The sequence below is a fragment of the Sminthopsis crassicaudata genome, chromosome 4 (genome assembly GCF_048593235.1).
Source record: "Sminthopsis crassicaudata isolate SCR6 chromosome 4, ASM4859323v1, whole genome shotgun sequence".
NCBI lineage: Eukaryota > Metazoa > Chordata > Mammalia > Dasyuromorphia > Dasyuridae > Sminthopsis > Sminthopsis crassicaudata.
In genome coordinates, this window is record NC_133620.1 from 57,491,329 (window position 1) to 57,513,842 (window position 22,514).

At 43.4% G+C, this 22,514-nt stretch overlaps 1 protein-coding gene across 1 annotated transcript in view; it reads right to left on the minus strand.

The window, feature by feature from the left end:
• The window catches only part of SLC19A2 (solute carrier family 19 member 2), a 33,271-nt gene extending 11,049 nt beyond the window's left edge, over positions 1 to 22,222 (minus strand). The window contains exons 1-2 of the mRNA XM_074308301.1: positions 21,911 to 22,222; positions 14,415 to 15,011 (exon numbers count right to left, since the gene is read on the minus strand). Of these exons, the coding sequence (XP_074164402.1) occupies positions 14,415 to 15,011; positions 21,911 to 22,129 (816 nt within the window). The 5' untranslated portion in view covers positions 22,130 to 22,222. The remainder of the gene's footprint in view (positions 1 to 14,414; positions 15,012 to 21,910) is intronic.
• Positions 22,223 to 22,514: the final 292 nt, after the last annotated feature.

The following is a 22,514-nucleotide window of genomic DNA, read 5'->3' on the forward strand; positions in this document are numbered from 1 at the left end:
TAAATATATAAAATACAAATATAATACACAATTATAAGTATGTTATACACACACACTTATATATTACCATACATATGCAGATGTACAAAAAATTCCACACACGCTATATTAGGTCTCCCTATCATCTTGTCAGAATTCAAACCACAGGATGAAAACACTGATCACATGATGCTAATAACACCAAGAATGAGTAAGTTGGACTAGTTAATTGCTCACCCTCCAATTTAACCCCATCAGTCACGTCAGTCAAAAGAGGCTGCACATCCTGACCTCGGTCTTGACGAAATCACAGTATCACAACAGCAGCTGTTCAGCATAGGTGAGTCTTCTCTCCAATGAGCTTATAACAGTGCCCCTTGTCCCTCATAGGGAATGAACTAGGAAAGTCACAGCTTCCTTGTGAAAAGGCTATTCCAATTACATGCCCCTCGCTGAGAGGAGAGCAGGTGTGATAGACACTCCCTCATCTCCGCTTCCTCGTCTGCCAGATCAGGGCTTTCCAACTGGGGGCCACGGATCTCTGGGGTATAGGCCTTGGGGGAATGGTGAACATGCATATGGAAAAAGCATTGCTGTTTGCTAGCCTCTAGCTGAAATTTCCCGTTTCCTCCCATTGTGGAGGTAGGTGACAGCACAGGAGTGCTAATCTTCACTGGTTGTCAGAGGGCCAGGACACACAGGCACAGAAGGGTAAAATCCTCGGGAGGAGACGGCCTCTAGTCCCTTCCATTTCCTTCCAGGCTGACGGGAGCCCCACAGCGCTCCGGCTTCTCGGGACTGAGCCATCACCGGCTTTCTGGCTCAACAGCAGCAGGCCTCCCAGCCGGTCTGCAGAGCTCTGAACGGAAGCAGCAAAGGGGCGGTTTGCGGCTCGGTGGAGCGGCGAGGCAAGCGGATCCCCGGAGCCCCACGGGCCTGCAGAAGGCGGGCTGTGAGGGCCTGGATGTAGAGAAAGAAAACCCACGCCTGAGACCGCGCTCCCCTGGGAGCTCCTCAGGTAACCTTCCAGAGTCCGTTTCTGTGTGGAAGGTGAGGCTCGGGCCTCCGGGTGTCCAAGGTGCCTCTGACTCAAAAAGTTCTGGATGCTCTAGGAGTCTATGTGGAAATGTGAAGCCGGACTCTCCAAGGAGGGCTGGGACTAGACGCAGAAGTGTGACCGCTGCGGGGGATGGCGGAAGGCAGCCCACGCAGAGCAAGAGAAGCCCCGTCCTTCCCCTCACACACACTACACTGGGACGAGCTGCCCCGTGGCTCCCCCTCCGCTCCGGGCTCCGGTCGTTTGCGTTTGCACAGGCCACCCTGCCTTCCCGGAACAAACTTCCTCCTCCTCTCTGGGTGGGGGGTCCCGCTCGCCTTCAGGGGCCGGCTGGGGGCCACCTCCTTCTGAGCCTTTCCGGGCCCTCTTCCCCACTGGAAGCGCCGTGCTCCAGGCCCTTAGCGCCTCCGATCTCTGCACATCCAATGGGAAGCGCGGTCTGCATCGCAGCCCCGCCTCCTGCCGGCGGGCACCGCAGGTCCGGCGTGGCCGTTTTCCAGGAGAAGTCCTCCCCTTGGTCTCCCAGCGAGCAGGGGCCGGCCAGTGTCTGAGGCTGAAATGAACCTGGTTCTTCCCGCGTGCGTGCCCAGGGCAGTGGGCGCCACCACGCCAGACTGGCAGCGCCAGACTGGCATTCAGAGTCCCATGGGGCGGCCCGGCTCGCACTGCACAAAATCACACTTCCCACAGTCCGCGCCCGGCCCACCCCAGTGCCCTGCGGAGTCCCTGGGTCCCCCAAGTGAGGGGCCCCTTCCTCCCATGCCCTTTGTGGGTCCTTCTCCTCGCTAACAGTCTCTGCCTCCTCGGATTATCTTGTGTTTGTCTGGGTACCATGGCATCCCTACTGCAAAATGCAAGCAAGTTTTGGGTTTTTGTCCGGCCTTTGTAGCCACAGCGTCTAGAACAATGATTTGCATGTAACTGGGCGTCAATAAATAATTGTTCTCTTAAAATGGTTAACTGCCATCTACCACAGCGTCAACAAATTAAAACTAAGGGCTAGTAAGGACGTTTCTGGCGGATTTTGTCACAACTATTAATGGCTTTAGAAATAGAAGCCACTATTCCCTATGTGTGTGCATCCTAATTTTGTTTTAAAATGTAATGTTAACTAGGTTTTACTATTTTTTTATTTCATTAATATTTCCCAGTTATATTTTAATCTGATTCCAGCTCCATGAAAGGGCCACATGTTTGATACTTTTGGACTAGCTGATATCCAGTCCATAAGATCTTGAGATATCTAAGCTGCCTAAAATCCTTTCCAGCTCTCCTATATTATTTTTATAAATATTTTTTAAAAAATCTTACTATGGAACTGATATAAACACAAACTTCACTTTATCTCAGCTCTTTATCTATAGAACATAAATAAGACAGCCCCCAAAGAGTGGCTGTAAATTTAAGAATCATATTAAATATGAGTATAGTTGTAGGGAAAAAATGGTCATAAGGTCCAAGAAAACAAACTACTAGAATAAAGACTCCTTAATACGTTAAACTACAAGAAAAAGAAGAAAGCAGTTTGGTAGAAAATATAAGATTGAGGTCAATATTTTTAACCATATAGTCTAATTAATTCCAAACTGATACATGACCCAAGAATAAAAAAGTAAAATCCAAAAAGAAAAAAAAAAAAAATCAAAGGAAAAAGGAAAAAAATGTGTGTTGCATAAGCCTGGCATGGGAAAATTCTTACTCAAGGGACAGAGATTATTATAAAAAACCAAAATTAAACAATTTTAATTATACAAACATTTACAAAAAATTTGCACAAAAACTAGTATAAGGCAAATATCAATTGAGGAAAAAAAATCTTTCCTGCAAATTTATTGAATAAATATCTAATAATCAAGAGGTATAGGAAATTGATACAAATATAAAAGAACAAAAGCCCTCTGCTTACTCATCTTGCTGTTCCACTTATCTACAAACCAAAATTTTCCCACATCCTGTTCAAAGTTCAGGAACTAAGCAGACCAGGCAGGCCAAAGGATCCTGCCATTGAATCAGAAAGCAAAGTGATGCTAGGATTAAAGCCAATCCTGCACTGATTCATACTACTTCACTACCTTACCTTGGGTCAATCAACTCCAATGTCAAATTCTATCCTGTTCAGAGACCCCTTTTTTATGAACTGATTTCTGAATACATCTCATTCATAGTACTTTATAGCTGACTTTTTGAACCTAAGTGTAAGATTTATTTCTATTATATTCATTACTAAAATCACAGAATGTTAGAACTAGATGGCAAAAGATATGAATAAATAGTTTTCAAAAGGAATACAAATCATCAACATCACTTGAAACAATACTCCAAAATTATAAGATACATGAAAATCAAACACTCTTAAAAGGTTTCACATGGATCTGATTGGCCATGATGAAAAAAAAAATACACATATTGGTGAGACATAAGAAAAAAATGCATTGATGCAATGGTGGAACTATGAAGCAATGCATCCTACTAGAAAAGTCACAAAATTGTATTACCCTTTGACTTAAGACATCACTACTGAGCATAAACCAAAAGGAGGAAAAAAATCAGTGGAAAAGTATAGAGGGCCAGAACTCTGAAGAAGGTGTTAACTCAGTGGAATTGATGAGATGATGGTTCTTTAGTATACATATACTTAGTAAGTAGCATGGTGATATACTAATTCTCTAGTTCACACATATTCAGTATGCTGTAATGATGTAATTGTAATAGGTATTCAAGGGCTAAGAAGGACTGGAAATGAGACAGTCCAATTTTGACCATCCTTCTAATGGCTCTCCTGCCTCTCACACTCCTCCACTAAGATCAAGGCTGGTCCCAAGATCCTCCAGAAAGCTAGCCCAAACATTACAGAAAGGTCCCACATGTACAAAAGTATTTATAGCAGCATTTTTGTCCATGTGGTAACAAAGAATTAGAAACAATTAGAAGCCCATGAAATGATGAATAAACTGGCTGAACAAAGTGGCACATGAATATACCCTATTGTCCCTACCATAAGAAAGAATAAACATGAAGAACTCAAGAGAACTTGGGAAAACCTGTATGAGCAGATATAAAACAAAATTATAAATTCAGAATAATTTATACAACAAAGAGAATAATAACAAATATTGAAAGATACCAGGGTCCAGTCAAGAATTGATAGAGCATACAAGGGAGGAATCTTCCTACTGCTAGAAAAGAGACAGGGGACCACTGATGTGGAAGGAGATATGTAGTGGCAAAAATTCATGTTGATATGTTGCAATTAACTGTACTTCTTTATCATAAAAAAAGGGTTCTATGGGAGAGGAGTCATTGGAAAGCGGTGGCAATGCTTTAAAAAGAGTATCAATAAAATGTTTATTTTAAAAATTCTGGCAAGAGCAACATATAAATTAGTCACATATGTGGTCAAAGCTTCTAATTTAATGTGTACAAACCATGGTCATACAGAAGAAAAAAAAAAAAAGCATACCCTTAAACTCTCTGAGGCTTCAGTATCATTTTGGGGGATACAAAGCTGGTTGCATTAATTTTTTAAAAGTTATGACTCTGGGCCTCAGTGATTATTAAGAGCATCTTTCCCTAAAATCAGAGAATATTGGAAGTTAAAGGAGTCCCAGGGATCACTTAGACCAAGATTTCTTAACCTTTTTTGGGATCAAGAACTCCTCTGACACCCTAAAGAACAACACTACTGTGGCTTGTTGTCTATATTCCTAATTGAAAGAAAGGCTAAATTTCAGTTAGAGGTTAAGAAAAAAGATGTAATTTTCCATGACCCCTATAGGCCCCACAAAAGTGACAGAAGCAACTTTGGGAGGGGCAGATCCCTCTTTCCTGGAGGCCTCAGGTGCAGGCTTGGTGGCAACTAGTTGAGAGGGGTGTGATGGAGATTGAGCTGGACTAGGCAAATCTCTCCAGGGGCATTTGTAAAGGATCTGCTAACTTCCAGATCTGTACAAGGCCCTGAGGATACAGAGCGCCATAAAGAAACCCTGCCATTGTTGAGGAGCTCACGCTCCCTCAGGGACACAAATGTCTACATTTCTAAGTGTAACAAACATAGTCATGTAAAGTGACAAACGTAGTAGGGGCTGAGTAGTATGTGGGGCGCACATTCATCCTCAGAGCCTTACTAGCTGGGTGACCCTGGGCAGATCACCTGCTTTGGCTTATCTGTAAAACAAAGATAATAATCACATCTGACTCCTAGGGGCTGTTGTGGGAATCAAATGAGATATTTGTGAAGGGCTTGGCCAGTACCTGGGACACAATACTTAGTAGCTTAATCAATGCCAACACCCTCCTGAAGTGGTCTCTGTCAACTGATGAGATAGTCAAAGCAATATCATGAGGCAAATCCATTCCCATGAACACATCAGGAAAGACAGAAAAACTATTAGTCACTTAGTTTGTGGTTCAAAGAAAGTAGAAAATTAGCAAATTAATACAGCCAAAGCAAGCATAAAGCAGGAAATGATTAAAAGTTGAAAAGTCAATAAAATAGCAAACTTTTAAGGGGACTTCATCAAAATATGGGGGGACCACCACACATCAAATTACCCAAAGCAGAAATGAGCAAGCAGTGTTCCACCACAAGTTCAAAAGAAAGAAAAACTGTCAGGAGACCACAGGATCCTACATGAAAGCCAGCACTCATGCAGCAGAAGCCCTTGATTCAGAGAAGGAAGCTGAGGCTGAGACAGATGAAGTGGCTCAGAGTCCACGAGTTCAAACCTGGTTCTTGTCCCCAGGCCAGCCTGTGCACCACATGACTATATGTGCTAAGTCCTGGTTAGCCCTTGTGCAGAGGAAAACAAAACAAAGGCTCGAAAGAAATGGACAAATATTTACAACACTAGAAAAATGTCACAGCAGGCTTTGGTAGACGATGTAGACAATTTAAATACTTTCTTCTCAGAAGAAGAAATAAGCCCTGTAAAAAGGAACCAGAATGAGATACAAATGAATTCCTTTAAACATTCCAGGACTTGGACGCATCCCACACAAACTGATTTCAAAAAAGGGTGAGGGATAATCTACCTCATTCTGTCTAGAAGTCAAACGTCATTCTGATCCCCAAACCTGGCAAGAATAGAAAAAGAGAAAGAGAAATATAGCTGAGTACTTTGAGTGAATAACAGTGCAAAAGTATTGAATAAGATATTGGCAAACGAGAATAGAGGACCAAAGTAAGTGTGTAATAATCAATCTGCTAAGTTGAATTTACTGAACAACCAATGGGAAGAAATGAGTCTTGTGAGACAGCTAAGAGTGACCTTTCTTAGCACCGGTCTGGCAATGTCATTCTTGTCCATAAGACACAGCAGAATGGCTCCTATCTTTCATGACAGATTTTCCATTCCACCCCATGTACTCTACATTTTGGTCTCGACGCCTTACTTACATGCACTACCACCTCCCACCTAAGAGCTTTTGCCCACATGACAGCACGTGTCTTCCTCGACCAGCTTTGCTCTTTGAGTGTACATTTATGAGTAGACCTCCTTGTTCCCCCAATAATTACTATTCATTTATTTCATATTTATTTCTGTAGACGTTTTGTTTTTATCCAATAACACTGTATATTCTGTAGCATTTTCCAGTGCCAGTACCTGGCACATAGTAGTTTTTTGATAAATGCTTGTTGAATCTATTCTTCTTGAATTGAACTAAAAATTATCGAATACGACCAACTAATATTCATATCAGGAAATTTGGTTCAATTTTAGTAAAAACAATCAGTATAACAAATCACATTATAGAAAGATTATAAAAACGGAAGCAGAAAAGATGTTTAGTTAAAAAAAAAAAAAAAGCAAGTCTTTTTATGTTGAGCCCATATACTAAAAATATAGAAGTGGAAGGACTTTCCATTAATTTAAAAAAAAAAAAAAAGAGAGATGCAAGCTTATTATAGACAAAAACTGTCACTGAGGAAACATATTCTGATTTTCCCATCAAGTGTCTCCCACAGATAGTGTTATTTAATCAACAACATATTAATTGGGGCTAGTCATAGTTCTGGGGATCTCAGGTACATGTGGTCTCCCTTTCTTCAAAAAACAAAACAAAACAAAACAAAACAAACCCAGAAGGTGTCTGCTATATATTTGTGCAATGCTCATTCCCTTGTATTAGAACTGTGAAGGAGTTTCAATTTTCTGAGAGTTGAAGGCTGTATTCAGAAAACTTTTAATCTGAACTCATCACTGGAGGAAGTGCAGTAAGAACAGGAACAGCAGGAAAAGGGAAACAGCAAAGGGGACCCAACAGGGAGATGAATGAGAAATAAAGCTTTTTACAGGAAAACAATTAACTCAAAATTTAAACAACAAGGTCTTTAACCCAACAGTCAAAACTGCATTTCAGAAGTACCTGAAGGAGGAATTCCTGTACAAAGGTCCTTTTAGGATTCTCAGTGAGGAGTTAATTTGGTTTCCCTTTTTTTGGGGCAGATAGTTAAATTCATGCAAAGCTACATACTGTTTTAAATAACCTGCCACCTGGGCAGCTCTTTTTGTTGTAGCTAGAAGCTGGAAGATGAATGGATGTCCATCAATTGGAGAATGGTTGGGTAAATTATGGTATGTGAAGGTTATGGAATATTATTGCTCTGTAAGAAATGACCAACAGGAGGAATACAGAGAGGCTTGGAGAGACTTACATCAACTGATGCTGAGTGAAATGAGCAGAACTAGGAGATCATTATACACTTCAACCACGATACTGTATGAGGGTGTATTCTGATGGAAGTGGAAATCTTTAACACAGAGAAGAGCTAACCCAATTCCAATTGATCAATGATGGACAGAATCAGCTACACCCAGAGAAGAAACACTGGGAAATGAGTGTAAACTGTGAGCATTTTTTGTTTTTCTCCCCAGATTATTTTTACCTTCGGAATACAATTCTTCCTTTGCAACAACAACAAAATTCTGTTCTGCACATATATATTGTACCTAGGATATACTATAACATATTTAATATGTATGGGAATGCCTGCCATCTAGGGGAGGGGGTGGAGGGAAGGAGGGAAAAATTCAGAACAGAAGGGATTACAAGGGATAATGTTGTAAAAAATTACCTATGCATATGTACTGTCAAAAAATGTTATAATTATAAAAAATAAATAAATTAAAAAAACAAAAAAGTACAAATAAATAAATAAATAAATAGCCTGCCACCTGGCCTCCTGAACTCTCTCAGAAGAAGAAAGATTTCAGAGCTAGAGTTACATACAATCCAGGGATCTCACACCTCTGTTCTAACTGCCCCTGGGATGTAAGGCTCACTTTCCTTTCCTATACAACAGTCCTGTAATCTACTTGAAAATAGCAGTTGACTCCATCTTAAGATTTTTCCTTTTCCTCTTTCCCTCCCCAGCCTATTCCCAAACTCCCCCCCCTCCCAATGATAAACAGATGACATGGCTTCCTGTACATCCTCCCCAACTGCATCTCCCCAATACATTTAAAGAAGAAAGCCAAAGAAGGATCATTTCAATGACTCATGGAAGGAAATACGCAGAGCCAAAATCTATCTATTTAAATGAGGATCAAAAGCCAGACACATTTAGAGTATTGGCTAACACTCCCTGAAGTCTTATTTCATTTCCTAAGTATGCCCTATTTTAATTTAATTATTTGAGTTTGGACTGTGCTAGTTTTTTGAATATTTTAATTTCCTCTATGGGATACAGAGAGGCACATATATTCTTAATCTCCTTTCTTCAAAACAAAGTAAAAGTATCATTAAAATAAGAACGAGAGGGAGGCAAAGTTGAATCCTAAGGGAAGGGATTCCAGGTACAAAAAAAAAAAAAAAAAAAAAAAGGGAAGTTCTTCATGTTCAAGAAGCCAAGCATGGATCACCCTTACAGAGTCAGCTCTGACACCCTTGGCAATGAGGAATCCTTAACTTTAAGATTCCAAAGGAAATTTTGAAGTTTGAGCTCTTCAAGTGATGTTATCAAAAGAAAATTAAAAAAAACAAAAACATGCTGCCATTTTTTTTGGTACTCTAGAGAACTGTTTAGGTTCATTTCTTTTTCAATTTGAAAACGTAAAGTTTTTTTTAAAAAAATCACTTTTTGGTTTATAAATGCCCTTTCCAAATTTGCTAAAACAGCAGGGTCCCTTAGAAGTTGCAGATTGCCACCCTGCTGCCTTCCATAGGGACCTGGCACTCCAACTAGATAGGGGCTATTTTACTACTTTGGTTTTTCTTGTTTTTCTAACTTTAATTCATAGCAGGCATCAGAGGGGAGAATGGATGGATCTGTGAGTCCTCCAGCCCAGGCAGGATGCTCCTCCTAATACGGGGAAACAGCTTCTCTGAGCCTCTGTCCCATGAGAGGGATCCAGGGCACCCAGAGTGAGAGGGTCTTAAGCCAAGCCACCCCACAGCTGCAGCTCAGAGCAGGGACTGGAAGCCAGGGATGCCCAGGCCGGAACTTCCTCCACTGCATCTCTCTGTGAGTCTCGTGGCCCAACGATCCTTTTAACAATTAATCACCTGGTCATACGCCACTGAGATAACAGCACACCTGCCTCTGAGACACTTAGCAGGAAGTACCAGCGACGATGTAAGAGCTTCTTTGTGGTCTCTTCCTACTCTATCTGGTATTTTTGTATTCTGGTCCACCCAGGGAGCTGGGTGGTGTAATGGAGAGCTGGGTCCCCATTCAGGAAGACCCAAGTTCAGTCTGGCCTCGAACACTTACCAGCTGAACTTGGAATAGGCTCTGTTTGTCTCAGTTTCCTCATATGTAAAATGGGATGATAATAGCTCCTAGCTCCTAGGGATGCTGTAGAGGTCAAAACCTGATTTCTAAGGTACTTAAAGCAAAGCAGACGCCGAAAATGTGCTTATTGCCTGCCTTCCTCCTTCAGGCCCTGCTGCCTGTGGCGACTGCGTTAGGACCCTGGACACCTTAGAATCAGTGGAGTCAGGATAAGCAAAATTCTTTATTCTTGGTCTTTTGCAGTAGAAGTCAAGGGGATGGAAAGAGAATCTCCCCGACCTCCTCTTCGTCTCTCCTGCCCAGAAGTGACCCTGGCTAGTCTCCCTGCACCTCCTAGTCCCTCCCACACTTCTCTATATACACCAAACAATTGGGCCAGCACAAGATAGTGGGAAGGGCCATTTTCCAAGCATATTCTTATACAGTATTGTCCAATCAATAATAAGCCTCAAGTGCTCGATTGTCTTACCCCAGTTCATTGACTCAAGAGTTTCAGCTCTTTACAGCTGCCTACTTGTTTTCTCAGTTGGCATTAACTCAGGTCTAGTCACATGGCTAACCAGAGCTGATCTTCAGAGACTTCAGGCCTTTTGGCAGTGTGTTTATCTTCAAAGACTCACCTGCTTTCTTAACCTGAACCTGCCTGCCCAGGTGGTCCGCCCACAGAAGTCCAAGGACTGTGCTAAGCCAGGGGTCATATTCATGGGCCAACAGAGATCGGACACCTTTCTCTGCTCTTCTTAGCCAGTGATCCAATCATGAATGACTGGCCCTGCTTAGGGTCCTCTCTCCAGGGGAAATCCTCCAAACAATATTTTGTTGCTATCATTACGTATGTACTTTTAATAACCTCAAATACTTCCACAACCATTCCCAGGCCTATCATAATTCAGCAGAATTATTTTATCCAAGGTAAATTTTGAACAGATAAATTAAATATCTAAATGTTATTTAATAGCTTGAGGTTAATCCAGGGAGATTCCCTAAGTGACAGAGGAGGCTAACACTAGTAAAAGTTGTGAATTTTACTCCATACTAAAGTTAAAAACATCAATCATCCATAGAATTAGAGTAATTTAACTGGATTTACATGAAAAATGCTTCAGTGTTTAAGTTGTTTCTAAGCCTAATGTGATCCAATAAATGAGACCACTATTAAAAGAAGAAAGGTAAATATATTCTTGGGCTTCATCAATAGAAACAAAATATCTCATACTCTGCCCTGGTCAAATCCCATGTGGCATTGGTCAGTCACAGACACGTCCAAATGGATGGAGGCAGAGAAGGTCTTGAAATAGGTTCACAAGAGTCATGACTGCAAGAACTGGGGATGTTCAGATGGGGACAGATGAGGGATGAGGGAAGAAAAAACAGTTGCCACCACCATCAAACATTTGAAACCCCCTTCTCCAAGGGAGAATCAAACTAATTCTGCCAGAGAGAAGATCCTAGACCAGGGAGAAGTTACATGGACAGATTTCCACTCAAAATAAAGAATTCTCTGGTTGTCAGAGCTTTCTAAATATGGAACAGGCTGACTTGAAAGGGAGTGAGCACTTGCACTTTAAACGTGTTAAAACTACCTTCCAATCCTAAAAATTCTACAGTTCTGGGATACTCTGAAAAGAGGGACCTTCAACCCCTTAATGAAAACAATAAACCCTTCTGAAAAGAAGCCACAGGTAAGGTTGGTTTTAATTCCTTCTGCCCATGGTGGATGGGGAAAAAAGGGGGAAGAGTCTTGGCTACTCAGACTTTGCCCCAATCACAACCACCCATGCTCACTCTTCTCTCTTGGAGGCCCCGAGTTTGAATGCAGCCTCAGACACTTACTGGCTGTGTGACCCCAGCAAGTCACCTAACTCTGTCTGCAAGATGAGCTGGAGAAGGAAACAATAAGTCACTCTAGTATCTTTGCAAGAAAGTGCCACACAGGGATCACAGAGAGTCAGACGGGGCTGAAACGACTGAACGAAAATCATTCAAAGGTGTGTCGTGAAAAGCAATCGTGTCACCTCCCAGGCTCATCGTCTTCTTAAAATGGCGCTGTGCCCTACGTGCCCCGGAGCGCTGGCCACATCTCGATCACCAGGTCTCCCATACCGAGGCCCAAGCTCTTGAGCCCAAGAGCGAAGCTGAAGGGCAGGCTACCCGGTGTTCAGTAGTACTGGGGCCCAAAGAACAGAGCCAGGAGGGGCCTCCTAGCATCTCTCCCCTCCCCCCCACTAACAGCAGAGGGAAAATTCAGGGGGCACCTGCCAAAAGGCTCAGGACAGTTCTAATTCTGGGGGCGCACAGATGGACACAGACGTATGCAGCAATGCTCTATGTGTGCACACAGGACACTCACAGGGAGCCCAACCCTCTCCTGTCTTGAAGCAGGAGCTCAGTTTAGTGCTCAAATCCCAGCTCTGCCCCACATTACCTATGCGACACTGGCCTAATTTTTCTAAGTTGAGGGCACTGGGTGGGTGGAACTCCAAAGTCCCTTCCCATTCCCAGTCTGAGTCACGGGGCAAGTCCTGAGGGGTTCTCCGATGCTCCCACATTGCACTTAGCACAGAGCAAGAATTTAATGCAAACTCCATCCATCCATACTCTAGGGTCAATTTCCTTTCTGAGACTTATATTCAATACAGTACTTTCCTTTCCCCCTCATGTTTTACAAGGAAATCAAGTCTGGAGAGCTGGTGCCCTTCCCAAGAGCACCAGCCACTTAATGGCAAAGCCTTTGGCCTAAGATTTTTTTTCCTTTTCTTTGCACTTTAAAGTCTTTACTACTCTTAGGTCTATGATTCTTAATCAAGTACTGTATTCTAATTCTGATTCTAATCTAATTCTAATTAATTCTAATTCACATATTCCAAACTCCCATGATGGAGCCCAGATGAATAAATATCTGTATACCTAATAAGCAAGAATATTGGTTGTAATCACCTTCTACTAACACTTATTAGCTCCCCTCAACGTTGCAAATCACAGAATGTCAGAAGTTGGAAGGGGCCTCAGACAGGCTCGGCACAACTCACGCTTAAACCAGAATTCTCTTTCCAACTGAGGCTCATGTTTTGCTCAAGTTTTTATCATCTCCACTTCAAACACAGCTTGAACCAGAAGCCTTTGTCTTCAGTGCAGTCTGTGGTCTGTCTCCAACCATTATCTTCCTCACCTTTAATTCTACATCACCAGAGAGGAGGGAGGTCTCTCAAATCCCTGTCAAGGTGACCCCCGCTGTTCCCAGCCCAGTCTTTAAGACCCCAGTCACAGTGAGCATCAGGAGCTGCAACCTCGACCTGGCCTGCCCTCTGTTCCCTTGCCTTCTGATTAGAGGGGATGGCCCAGCTCTAAGCACCCCAGGTTGTTGGGCAGCCACCCGAAAGCTGCAGCTGGAATCTGCTCCAGCAGCAGGGAGACAGTGGTTCTAGGTCAGGGGAGAGTCATAGTCCTGGGTATCCAGAGAAGGAGCCCGCTCCTCCACAGCCCAGACCAGCGGCAGGAGATTTGTTTTATAGCAGGTAAACGCAGTCCAACAGACAGGTGCAGTATAAATGGGCCCACTTCCCAGCTCGGCACAAAAAGCAGGGAGGGGTTCAAGGCCGCTAACGTTGTGAGCTTCTGCTTTGCAGCTCCGTGGTTAGGTACTCCACATCTGCAAAGGCCATTGTGGCATACAGTTGGAGAAGAGAAAACTTCCCTTTCCCTTCCCTCAGGATTCATGCAGAAAAGTATCTGCATACTGCATATTTATTGCAGTAAATAAGCCCAAGCTATTTCCTTTGCTCACTCAAGCTGCCATTTGTAATTACACTACACTTGTCTGTTCTGACACCTATGGCCAGCAGCCCTATCCGGCAGGTACTTTTCCTTTTTCTGGGGGCAGACCTGTAACAGGATGGTTCTTTTGGAAGCCATGGGAGAAGACGAGGGGAAGAATAGGACGGAGATTATGGAAGCCACCTTGAAGCATGTGGGAAATGGATGAATGTATAGGTGACAGAGAGGGAAAGGAAAAAGAAAGTAAAAAAGGTGGAAAAGGGGGTGGCAGCACAAGCTTTTATTATGCACTTACTACGTGCCAAGCAGTGTGCTAAACACTTGACAAATACTGTCTCATGAGAAATATTGAGGATGACTCTAAACTTTCAAGCCTGGGGAAATGTGGTAGTGTTAATAGAAATTGGGATTTAGCCCTGAAGAGGTCACTGGTGACACTGGAAAAGACAGTTTTTGGCAGACTGGTGGGATCCATGTGGCAAGAGATTAAGGAGACAGGTTAAGAGCAAATGGCGTCAGGAAGCACCAGCTTCTTTTCTAAAGGTTTAGCTGTAAAGGAGAGGAGTGATTTAGCATACCTAAAGGGATAATAAGGAAATGTTTAAGGGTCACACAAAAAATAAATTATTTAGGCCTGATAAAATGGGCTTCCTAACTTTCCCCCAACCTTCTGTTCCAGTAATAAAATAGCAACATCAACCTTATTCAAAATTTTTTTTAAAGTAAGAAAGTGAAGAGAGAAAGTGTGCAAATATGTGTGATTATTTACAAAATTAGAAGAAAATGCTCAAAACAGTATTTTCAGCTTTGCTTTTCTCAAAAGACACGAGTCTCCCACATATTCACCTTGAAAATACACGCTCCACCTACCGGTTCTTCCGAAGAAGGCTCTTCCACATTTAAAGGGATTTTTGATTCCATGTCCTCCCACCCAGGAAGATGACTGGAGTTTGGAGTGTTCCTGACGCTGCCATTCTGCACTCGACCGTTCACCCCTCGGCGGGCCGAATCGACATGATGGAAGAAGAGGCTTTTCTGTGGCATGGGCAGAAACCAGGCCAGGGAAAAGGCCACCGACACACAGGTCAAGGAGATGACATTTAAGCTGAAGAGAGACCAGCCTGCCACAGAGATGAGGATCTGGCCCAAGATAGAGCCCACAGTGAAGCCCACCAGGGTGGCACTTCGGCAGTAGCTGGTGACCTTCTGGTACATGTCCAGGTCCACCACACTGTAGATGTAGGAGTAGTAGGCGATTTCCGTGGCTGTGGCGATGCCATAGAAGAATTCTAGAAACTGAATGGCCAGCAGTCCCTGGGCATAAAGGAGCATGAACCACGTGACAATGAGGCTGAATCCCTGCAGCAGAATAACAGGCTTGTATCGGAGGTAGTCTGTGGCAAGGAATACAGGAAACAGCAGCACCAAGTAGGAATAGGTCCAGACTGGGTAAATTTCATTGAAGACCTGGTAGGAGAAAATAAGAAATCATAGTTATCATCTTAAGACATGGTTATTCAGCATTTCTGCAATACTCTTAGGGATCTGTGATTTTCTCTGAGTTTTAATTTTTATTAATACCTTATGCTTTTATAGCACCTTCTACCCATCCTCTATCTGGAGCCATTCCCTGCAACAAAAAATTAGAAAAAGACCCAAACAAGGCAGCTTACTATGCGATATTAGGTAACCACAGTCCCCACCTCTGCAAACAAGGAAGCAAAAAGCATTGTCATGGGGAACTCTCTTGTTTGGGGTTAAGTTTGATCCTTGATTTGTGGGGTGGGTACCCTCTCCCGCCCAGCACACACTGCAGCCTCACAATATGGTAGCCAAAGGATGCAGAGGCAGCTGGATGGGACAGTTGAGAGAGTGCTGGGCCCAAAATAGGGAAAAATCAAGTTCAAATCTGGCTCAGCTCCTCCAGACCCCCAGTGAGTCACAACCTCCCTCGGCTTCTTCTACTTTAACAATGGGGGATAATCATGCACCTGAAAGAGCATTAGAAAGAGAAAGGAGTTAATGGGCAGGCCTAGGTGGCAGACTAGCTATTTCCTTTACTTACAAGTGATGAAAAATGGGGGAGGAAAAGAATCTAAGACCACTTGTGATACATGAATTAACTCTCAGTTAAATATACAAATTGACAGTCCCCAATCTCTAACATGCAAGATGACAATTATGTTTTCACTGTATATTTTTGCTTCTTCATACCCAAACCAACTTCTGGCACAGGTCTAGGTCACAGGGGCCAACAGGGTTAGGTAATTTACTTGTCCATTTTAGAACAAAATTAGATGGATACTTTTAAAGATATTCCTTTAAAAATGGAATATAAAAAGAACACTCTCCTCCAGAAAAATTAACCAACAGAGAATAAGAAAAAAAAAAATCTATTTTCAGTAATGTTCCAAGCTCTCCAGACCACCTGGGCAAAGTGGCCCATGATGTGATTTTTTTCACCTCTTCTCTAGGGCCAACCTTAGTTATCATCATTTCACTCTATTCAGTTTGGTTTTCCAGATTGTTTTTTCTATTCTCATTATTATAATCATTATGCATAATCTTTTCCTGGTTCTGCATTATTTATTTTTTCATAAGTTCACATGTCTTCCTATACTTTTCTGATTTCATCATGTTTACTGTTTATTATAATACAGTAATAGTCCATTATATTCATGTACCACAGTTAAAAAGTTCCCAATCGAGGGACATCAACTTTTTTGTTTTAGTTTTTTTGGGGGGGGGTTGCTACTAAAAAAGAGTTTTTTTTTAATCACCGCCCCCCGCCCCCAGGCCTTTATCTAACAGTGGGATTTCTGGGTCAAAGAAAATGGAGATTTTAGTTATTCTAACTAAAAAATTGCTTTTCAGAATGGGTAGATTGACAGTTCTAACAGTACATTAATGTACCCCCATCTTTTCCTAACTCTTCCAACACTAACTACTTTCCTCTTTTGTCACTTGGCCAACATGCTGATTAAGAGGTAAAACCACAGAGCTATTTTAATTTTAATTTTTCTTATAATGAATGATTTGGGGCTATTATACGACTGTTAATACTCTATACTCCCTTTGATAATTTTCTTGTTCATGTCCTTTTTCCAGTTATCTAATAGGGAATGGCTTTTGATTTTATATGTTAATTCTCTACATATAACTTAAACATCAGATCCATATCAATGGTATCCAAAGATATCCTAAGATTTTCCCCAGGCAATCAGTTCTTTTCTCATCCTAGTTTCACTAATTTTGTTCATGGCAAGATTTCCAGTTTTCAATCTAACATAATTGTATTTATTTATTTTATCCTTTGTAATCAATTTTCTCTCATTTGGTTAAGAATTAATCTGCTAGCCAAATTGTAAAACATGAAAAGGTCCTTAGAAACCTCCCAGTCAATCTCCTCATTTTACAGAGGAGGAAGTAGTGCCTCACCCCAGATTACACAAGTGGTAGTAATAGGTGGCAAAGCCAAGGTGAGAGCCCAGTTCCCTGGCCAAATCCCGCAACCCTTCTACTGTATAGTGCTGATGGTGACAAGAATCTCGGCTCTTTGGGAGAGTTGGCTTAACAGCCTTGGAAATTCTAAACAATCCAACCTTTTATTTAGATCTTTATGGCCCTCAGTTCCTTCATCTACAAAACAGTATTAAACCATATCTCAAATCAATGCATAATAAAACTAGTAATTGCAAATACTGGGGCAGGTTAACCACCCTTACTGAATAGATTGACAACTAGCCAAAGAATAAATGAGAAATGCATCAAGTACTCTGCAATTTTCAGGCCAAAGCAGGGAAATTTTAACAGATGAGGAACCAAGCAATTGATAATGCCCCGTTGGGAGGCTGCTCACCCAAGAAAATGCAGAAAATCAAATCAGAGGGGGAAGGGTATCCTCAAGAGCACTCCAAGAAAATAAAGGCCCTGAAGATGAAAGGTGTTCCTCAATAATTTTGGGGTCATTATGATGAGGAAACCCCAAAACTCTTCTGCCTCAGGGACTCTGCCCCACCCCAAGCACAAACAGTCCTTATCTAATTCTCATCGATTAGATACTGGGCTTCAGTCTTTTCCTGATAAGAAGCCTCTAGGACTTAGAACTTAATTCACACTGTATTATGTTTATAGTGCTGGTCATGTGACTTCATATTTACCTTCAAAATATCTCCCTGGGCTTTCTCTCCACTACAAACAACTGTCAGGTTCCTTTAAAAATATTCTTTAATACTTATTTGTTCCCTTTTACCTCTAGTCCCACATGTCCTACACTACAAACACTGTCTCTTCAAAATCTAGTTATTGTCCATGGGAATAGGTGTCCCAGAAGATTTAATAGATCAATTTTGGACAGAATAAAACAAGTCCTTCTGATCATCATTTCAAAATCTTGTACTTATCAGTTCCTTACACTCACCTTCTCATATCTATATCTCTATCTAAAACCACAGCTTGGCAGATAAAGCAAAGACTGATTAAAAGCAATAGATTGCCTGTGTAATCAACCTCTAAGGCTCAAAAAAATTCAATGATGATCAGATTGGCACCTCTTAATTTACCCTGACCAGGAGTAAACGAATTAATTACCAGGGTTTTCAGAGCAAGAGAGATTTCCCTGACTTGGTTCTTTCTGTAATTCACAAGCAAGTCAATATTGTGAAGGTAGCCATAGAATGATGGAGAAAAGGCTTCTTCCAGGGCCTATTATTGCTTTGCTACAGCTGCTGGGTCAAGAAATCCTCCCCTTCAGAGTCCTGGAAGAAATGACTTCAGACCAGGAACTGCTTTTAGAAGGGTGACCCAGAATCTAAGTGTGGGAGGGAAAGTTCCTCCCAGGCAAAATGCATACATCACACTAGCTCCTTCTTTCCAGACTTCCTCCCCCCACCAGAGTATCTCGAGTCAAATCTACCCCCCAAGTCTCTACACCCATACCCATGCTGTGGATGCAAACTGGTCTTATCTCTCCTGGGCCAGACATAGCAAGGCAAGCTAGATGACTGGTTTTATGAGCATCTTTAGTTTTAGGGCCCATTTGGGGTAGTCTTTCTTGGAAGGAGAAACAAAACTGATTGACAAAACTAGGAACCAATCCCCCAAAGAACAAAGTGTGACAATGACGGTTATAGCGGCCTACAGAAGAGAAAGTAGGCTTGCAAAGACCCCTGATGTGTTCTAGCTATGGGCAAAAGACTTTACACTCAGGGCTAGTGGCAGCTGTCTATGTGGATTTGCCTTGATAAAGCTTCTCACCTACACCAATGAAATTGTAGCTCTAATTTTTTAAAAAAGATGATCTCTGAATCTTGCACATTTTCTGAAAGTTGCCTAATTCTCTTTAGGTTCACACATTTAGAAATGAAAGAGACCAGAGACCATTTAGCCCAATAGGCGCCTTGTTTTCCACATCTGAAACTTGAGGCACACAGAGATTAAGTGATCATATAGGTAATAAATTATAAAATCTGCATTTACATTGAAGTCCCCTCTCCCTTTAATTGGATAGGCACTATTTAATTTCAAATACTCAATTTGAACAGGTTGTGCTTGACTATCCAAAGGTCATTTTTTGGAGGTTAATGAAATGACAGGGAAATTCTTTTTATCCCTTTTGGATAAAAATTAATAATAGTTTCATTTTTAAATATCCACCTTGGCATTCCAGTAATCAACTGGGCGAAAAAAAACCCTTTAATTCTGAGAGGGATAGTGCTAAGATTTTGCAAATGACAAAATGACTTATGAATTCTGTAAGGTTTTTTTTTGTTTGTTTTGTTTAGTTGCCCCAATCTGGTGATTACAACAAATTAGAGGGGGGAGGGAAGAGAAAGAAGGAAGAAGGAAGTTCTGCTTTAATTTTCTTTTCAGTTATCAGCTGAATATTCAAAAATCCAAGATGGGAAAAGTCTCCACGAGCAGGACAGAGTCAGTCATCCCAGAAAAGACTCAATGATACAGGAACCTCTCCTCCTCCTCCTCCTCCCCCGGCAGACACTGGCCCCTCCCCCAGCCCCATCTGGCCCTAAAACCCTGCACCTCCTTTCCTTATCCATTCGGCTATAGGAGGGGTGTGCTCTCATTACACAATAAGCAAACAAGGCCTGTGCCCAGCACTCCAGGTCTGTTTTGAAGTCTCAACTCCAAACAGGCCTTGCTCACCCCAGGAAGCACAGAGACAACATGGTAGCATACCAAAGAACAGCCCGTGATCAGGACACGTGATCCAAGAGATCAGTTGTCAAATATCAACACTCCCCACCCCCACAGCATCTCTCCGACTTGGAAGGTGGGATCCCTCGGTGCTCTCCAGTAAAGATTCTAATCTTTGTCATCTCACTTGCAAGAAGCATGGGGGGGCGGTGATTCCCACAGCCCCTTCTACCCTAGGGTATGATTAACAACATAGGGAAAAGTGGAAAAAAAATACTTGCAAACGAGTAAGGGAACCCCCCTCTGAGGCTCACTTTGCCTACAAAGGTCTCAGTATCCTTACCTGTAAAATTAGAAGACTGGGCTAAATGATCTCCAAGGTCCTTCTACTCTCAAATTTTAGAAGTCAGTTCCAGATCCTATCCCTCCCCTCTACCTCAAATGGGGCAAGAGATTCAAATGAGGCTTCTTATACCTGGGGTTTCCTGCAGTTAAGAATATATTGGGCGGAAAATTCTGAATCCTCAATCAATATGATGATTTACACAGTCCCTTAAAGTTCACAACTTTACATACATAACCGCACTATCTGGATGATAATAATAATAATATAGTTTGCAAATGTTTTCCAAACATTATCAAACTATCTCATGAAGGGCACCTTTCATCTCCTAGTTTTTTCCTACACATTAAGACAAACAATGATTTCCACAGCTTTTTAGGGGAATAACAACTGAGATATATACTCCATGGAGGCAGTCTTATCTAAAATTTTGTATTTTCCTTTTCTGCTTCGATTACTAGAAACTCACAACTTCTCAGCTCCTCTCCTCACACACGCCTAAAAAAAAAAGCCAAAAAATAAACAGCAAAACGCCCACTCTGGTGACTCTTGAACATGGATTAAAAAATGGCAGCCATTGATAAAAGGGAGTAATTATACCCTGTCCTTTTCTAAATTGTCCTGATTGTGCCACTCCTGACCTGACCAGTTGTGCTGGGTGACTGGATGTCTAAATAAGAGGTGGTAAGCCAGGGGTGAGGAGATGGGCTTAAATTAAATAGCATGAATGCATCCTAGCATCCTGGGGGGAGGGGAAGGAACAGAATTCGGGAAAGGGCCTAGGGGGATTTTAAGTGCCCATTATTCACTCAGTGCAGATAGAGGAGGGAAGCCTTTACGGTGCCCCTGCAAAACAGTACCATAATAAATGCCTGTTAATCCATATAGATTTAGAGCTAGCAGGGATTTCAGAGGCACGCTATTCTAGTCCAATTCCCTGATTTTACAGATCAAGAATCTAAGGCAGAGTAATTGTCTTATCCAAGGCCAAATAGAGAAAATTTGGCTCCTCAACCTTTGACCCCACGTTTTGTGTATTACATTGATCCTACCCTTCTAGACTTTCTACAACACTTGGATTTAATTATTGGGTTATTTTAGAGGGTCCTTCCTCCATCAAGCTCAGAGATGGATAAAGTCATCTTTTTCCAAATCACACCTAAGGACCTAATGAAAAAGTTCTTAGTTCAAGGTCCAGAACAGGGCTGGGATTGGGAACGTGAGTAGAAAAGTCTCTTCACGATGGGTTTTATTAATTAACAAACCAATTCATCTGAAGCCCTTTACAGGACACAAAGATTAGGTGTAATTAAGTAAATCAATTAATCGTAAAAATGAAAATGGTTGATTAGAGGCTGGGACTCAGGGAAAATCCAGGGTGTCCCTGGGCTCGCTCACTCAGGCAGCTCACAAGTTCGGGCTCGCCCTCCCTCCCCGCACCGGGCGCCCCCGGGCTTTCTCCATCACCGCCGAGGACCAGCCTGAAGTGGGTGTGCGGAGCTTTTCCCCGTGGGAAGGGGGAGCTGGCGGGGCGCTGGGAGAGTCCATTCAGAAGTGCCGGAGTGCGCCTCCAAGTTCTGCGGTCTTCCCTTTTTATCAGAATAAGCTCAGCCGCAGGCTCCTGCGGCACCGGGTCACGGCCGCAGCAGTCCGTCCGCAGTTCCCCTGCCCCTCCCCCCCAGACCGAGAGCTCCCCGGGGCGGGGACCCGCTTCTGCCTCAGTGTCCCCGAGGGGCGCCGGAGCGGGGACACGCCGGCCCGAGACCACCCGCAGCCTCGCGGAAAGCGTCCGCTCCAGCTCCCACCCCGCGGGAGCCGGCCGCGCAGCGCCGGTCCCGCTCCCCCAGGCCCGCCCCGCGGGGGCCGCTACCTCTCTCTCCGTGAGATTCTTGTCGCTGCCCAGCAGGTAAGGGGTCAGGAAGGGCTCCGACGGCCGCAGGCTGGCGAAGAAGCCGTAGGCGCAGAGCAGGGCGGTGGGCACGAACCAGCACTCGCGCGGGACGCGCGCCGTGCGCAGCAGCATAGTGGCCGCAGTGGCCGTGGCCGTGGCCGCCGCTGCTCGGTGGGCCCCCGGCCCCGGCACATCCATCCGCAGAGCCGCGGGGCGGGGACTCGGGCCCGACCCCTTCCTGCTCCTCCCGCTTCTGCTCCCGCTCCTCCTCCTCCTCGTCCCGCTCCTCCTCCTCCCGCCCCACGAGTCTCAGCCCCGGCTCATGGACCCAAGGTCGCGCCGCCTGGCCGGCCACGCGGCTCCGGGGGTCAGCCACAGCTCGGTCCACAGCCAACTAGCCGGAGCAGCGCGGCTCCGCTCCGCTCACTCTGCCGCGGCCCCCACGTGTCACAGGCACTCCTGGCCTCGGAGCCAATCACGAGCGGAAGAAGGTTCTTCTACTCATCTTTCTATTGGTCTTCGGCTACACTCCCACTTTTCAAGGAGCGAATCAGAGGCCGGAGAATGCTGCACCGTTGGATAA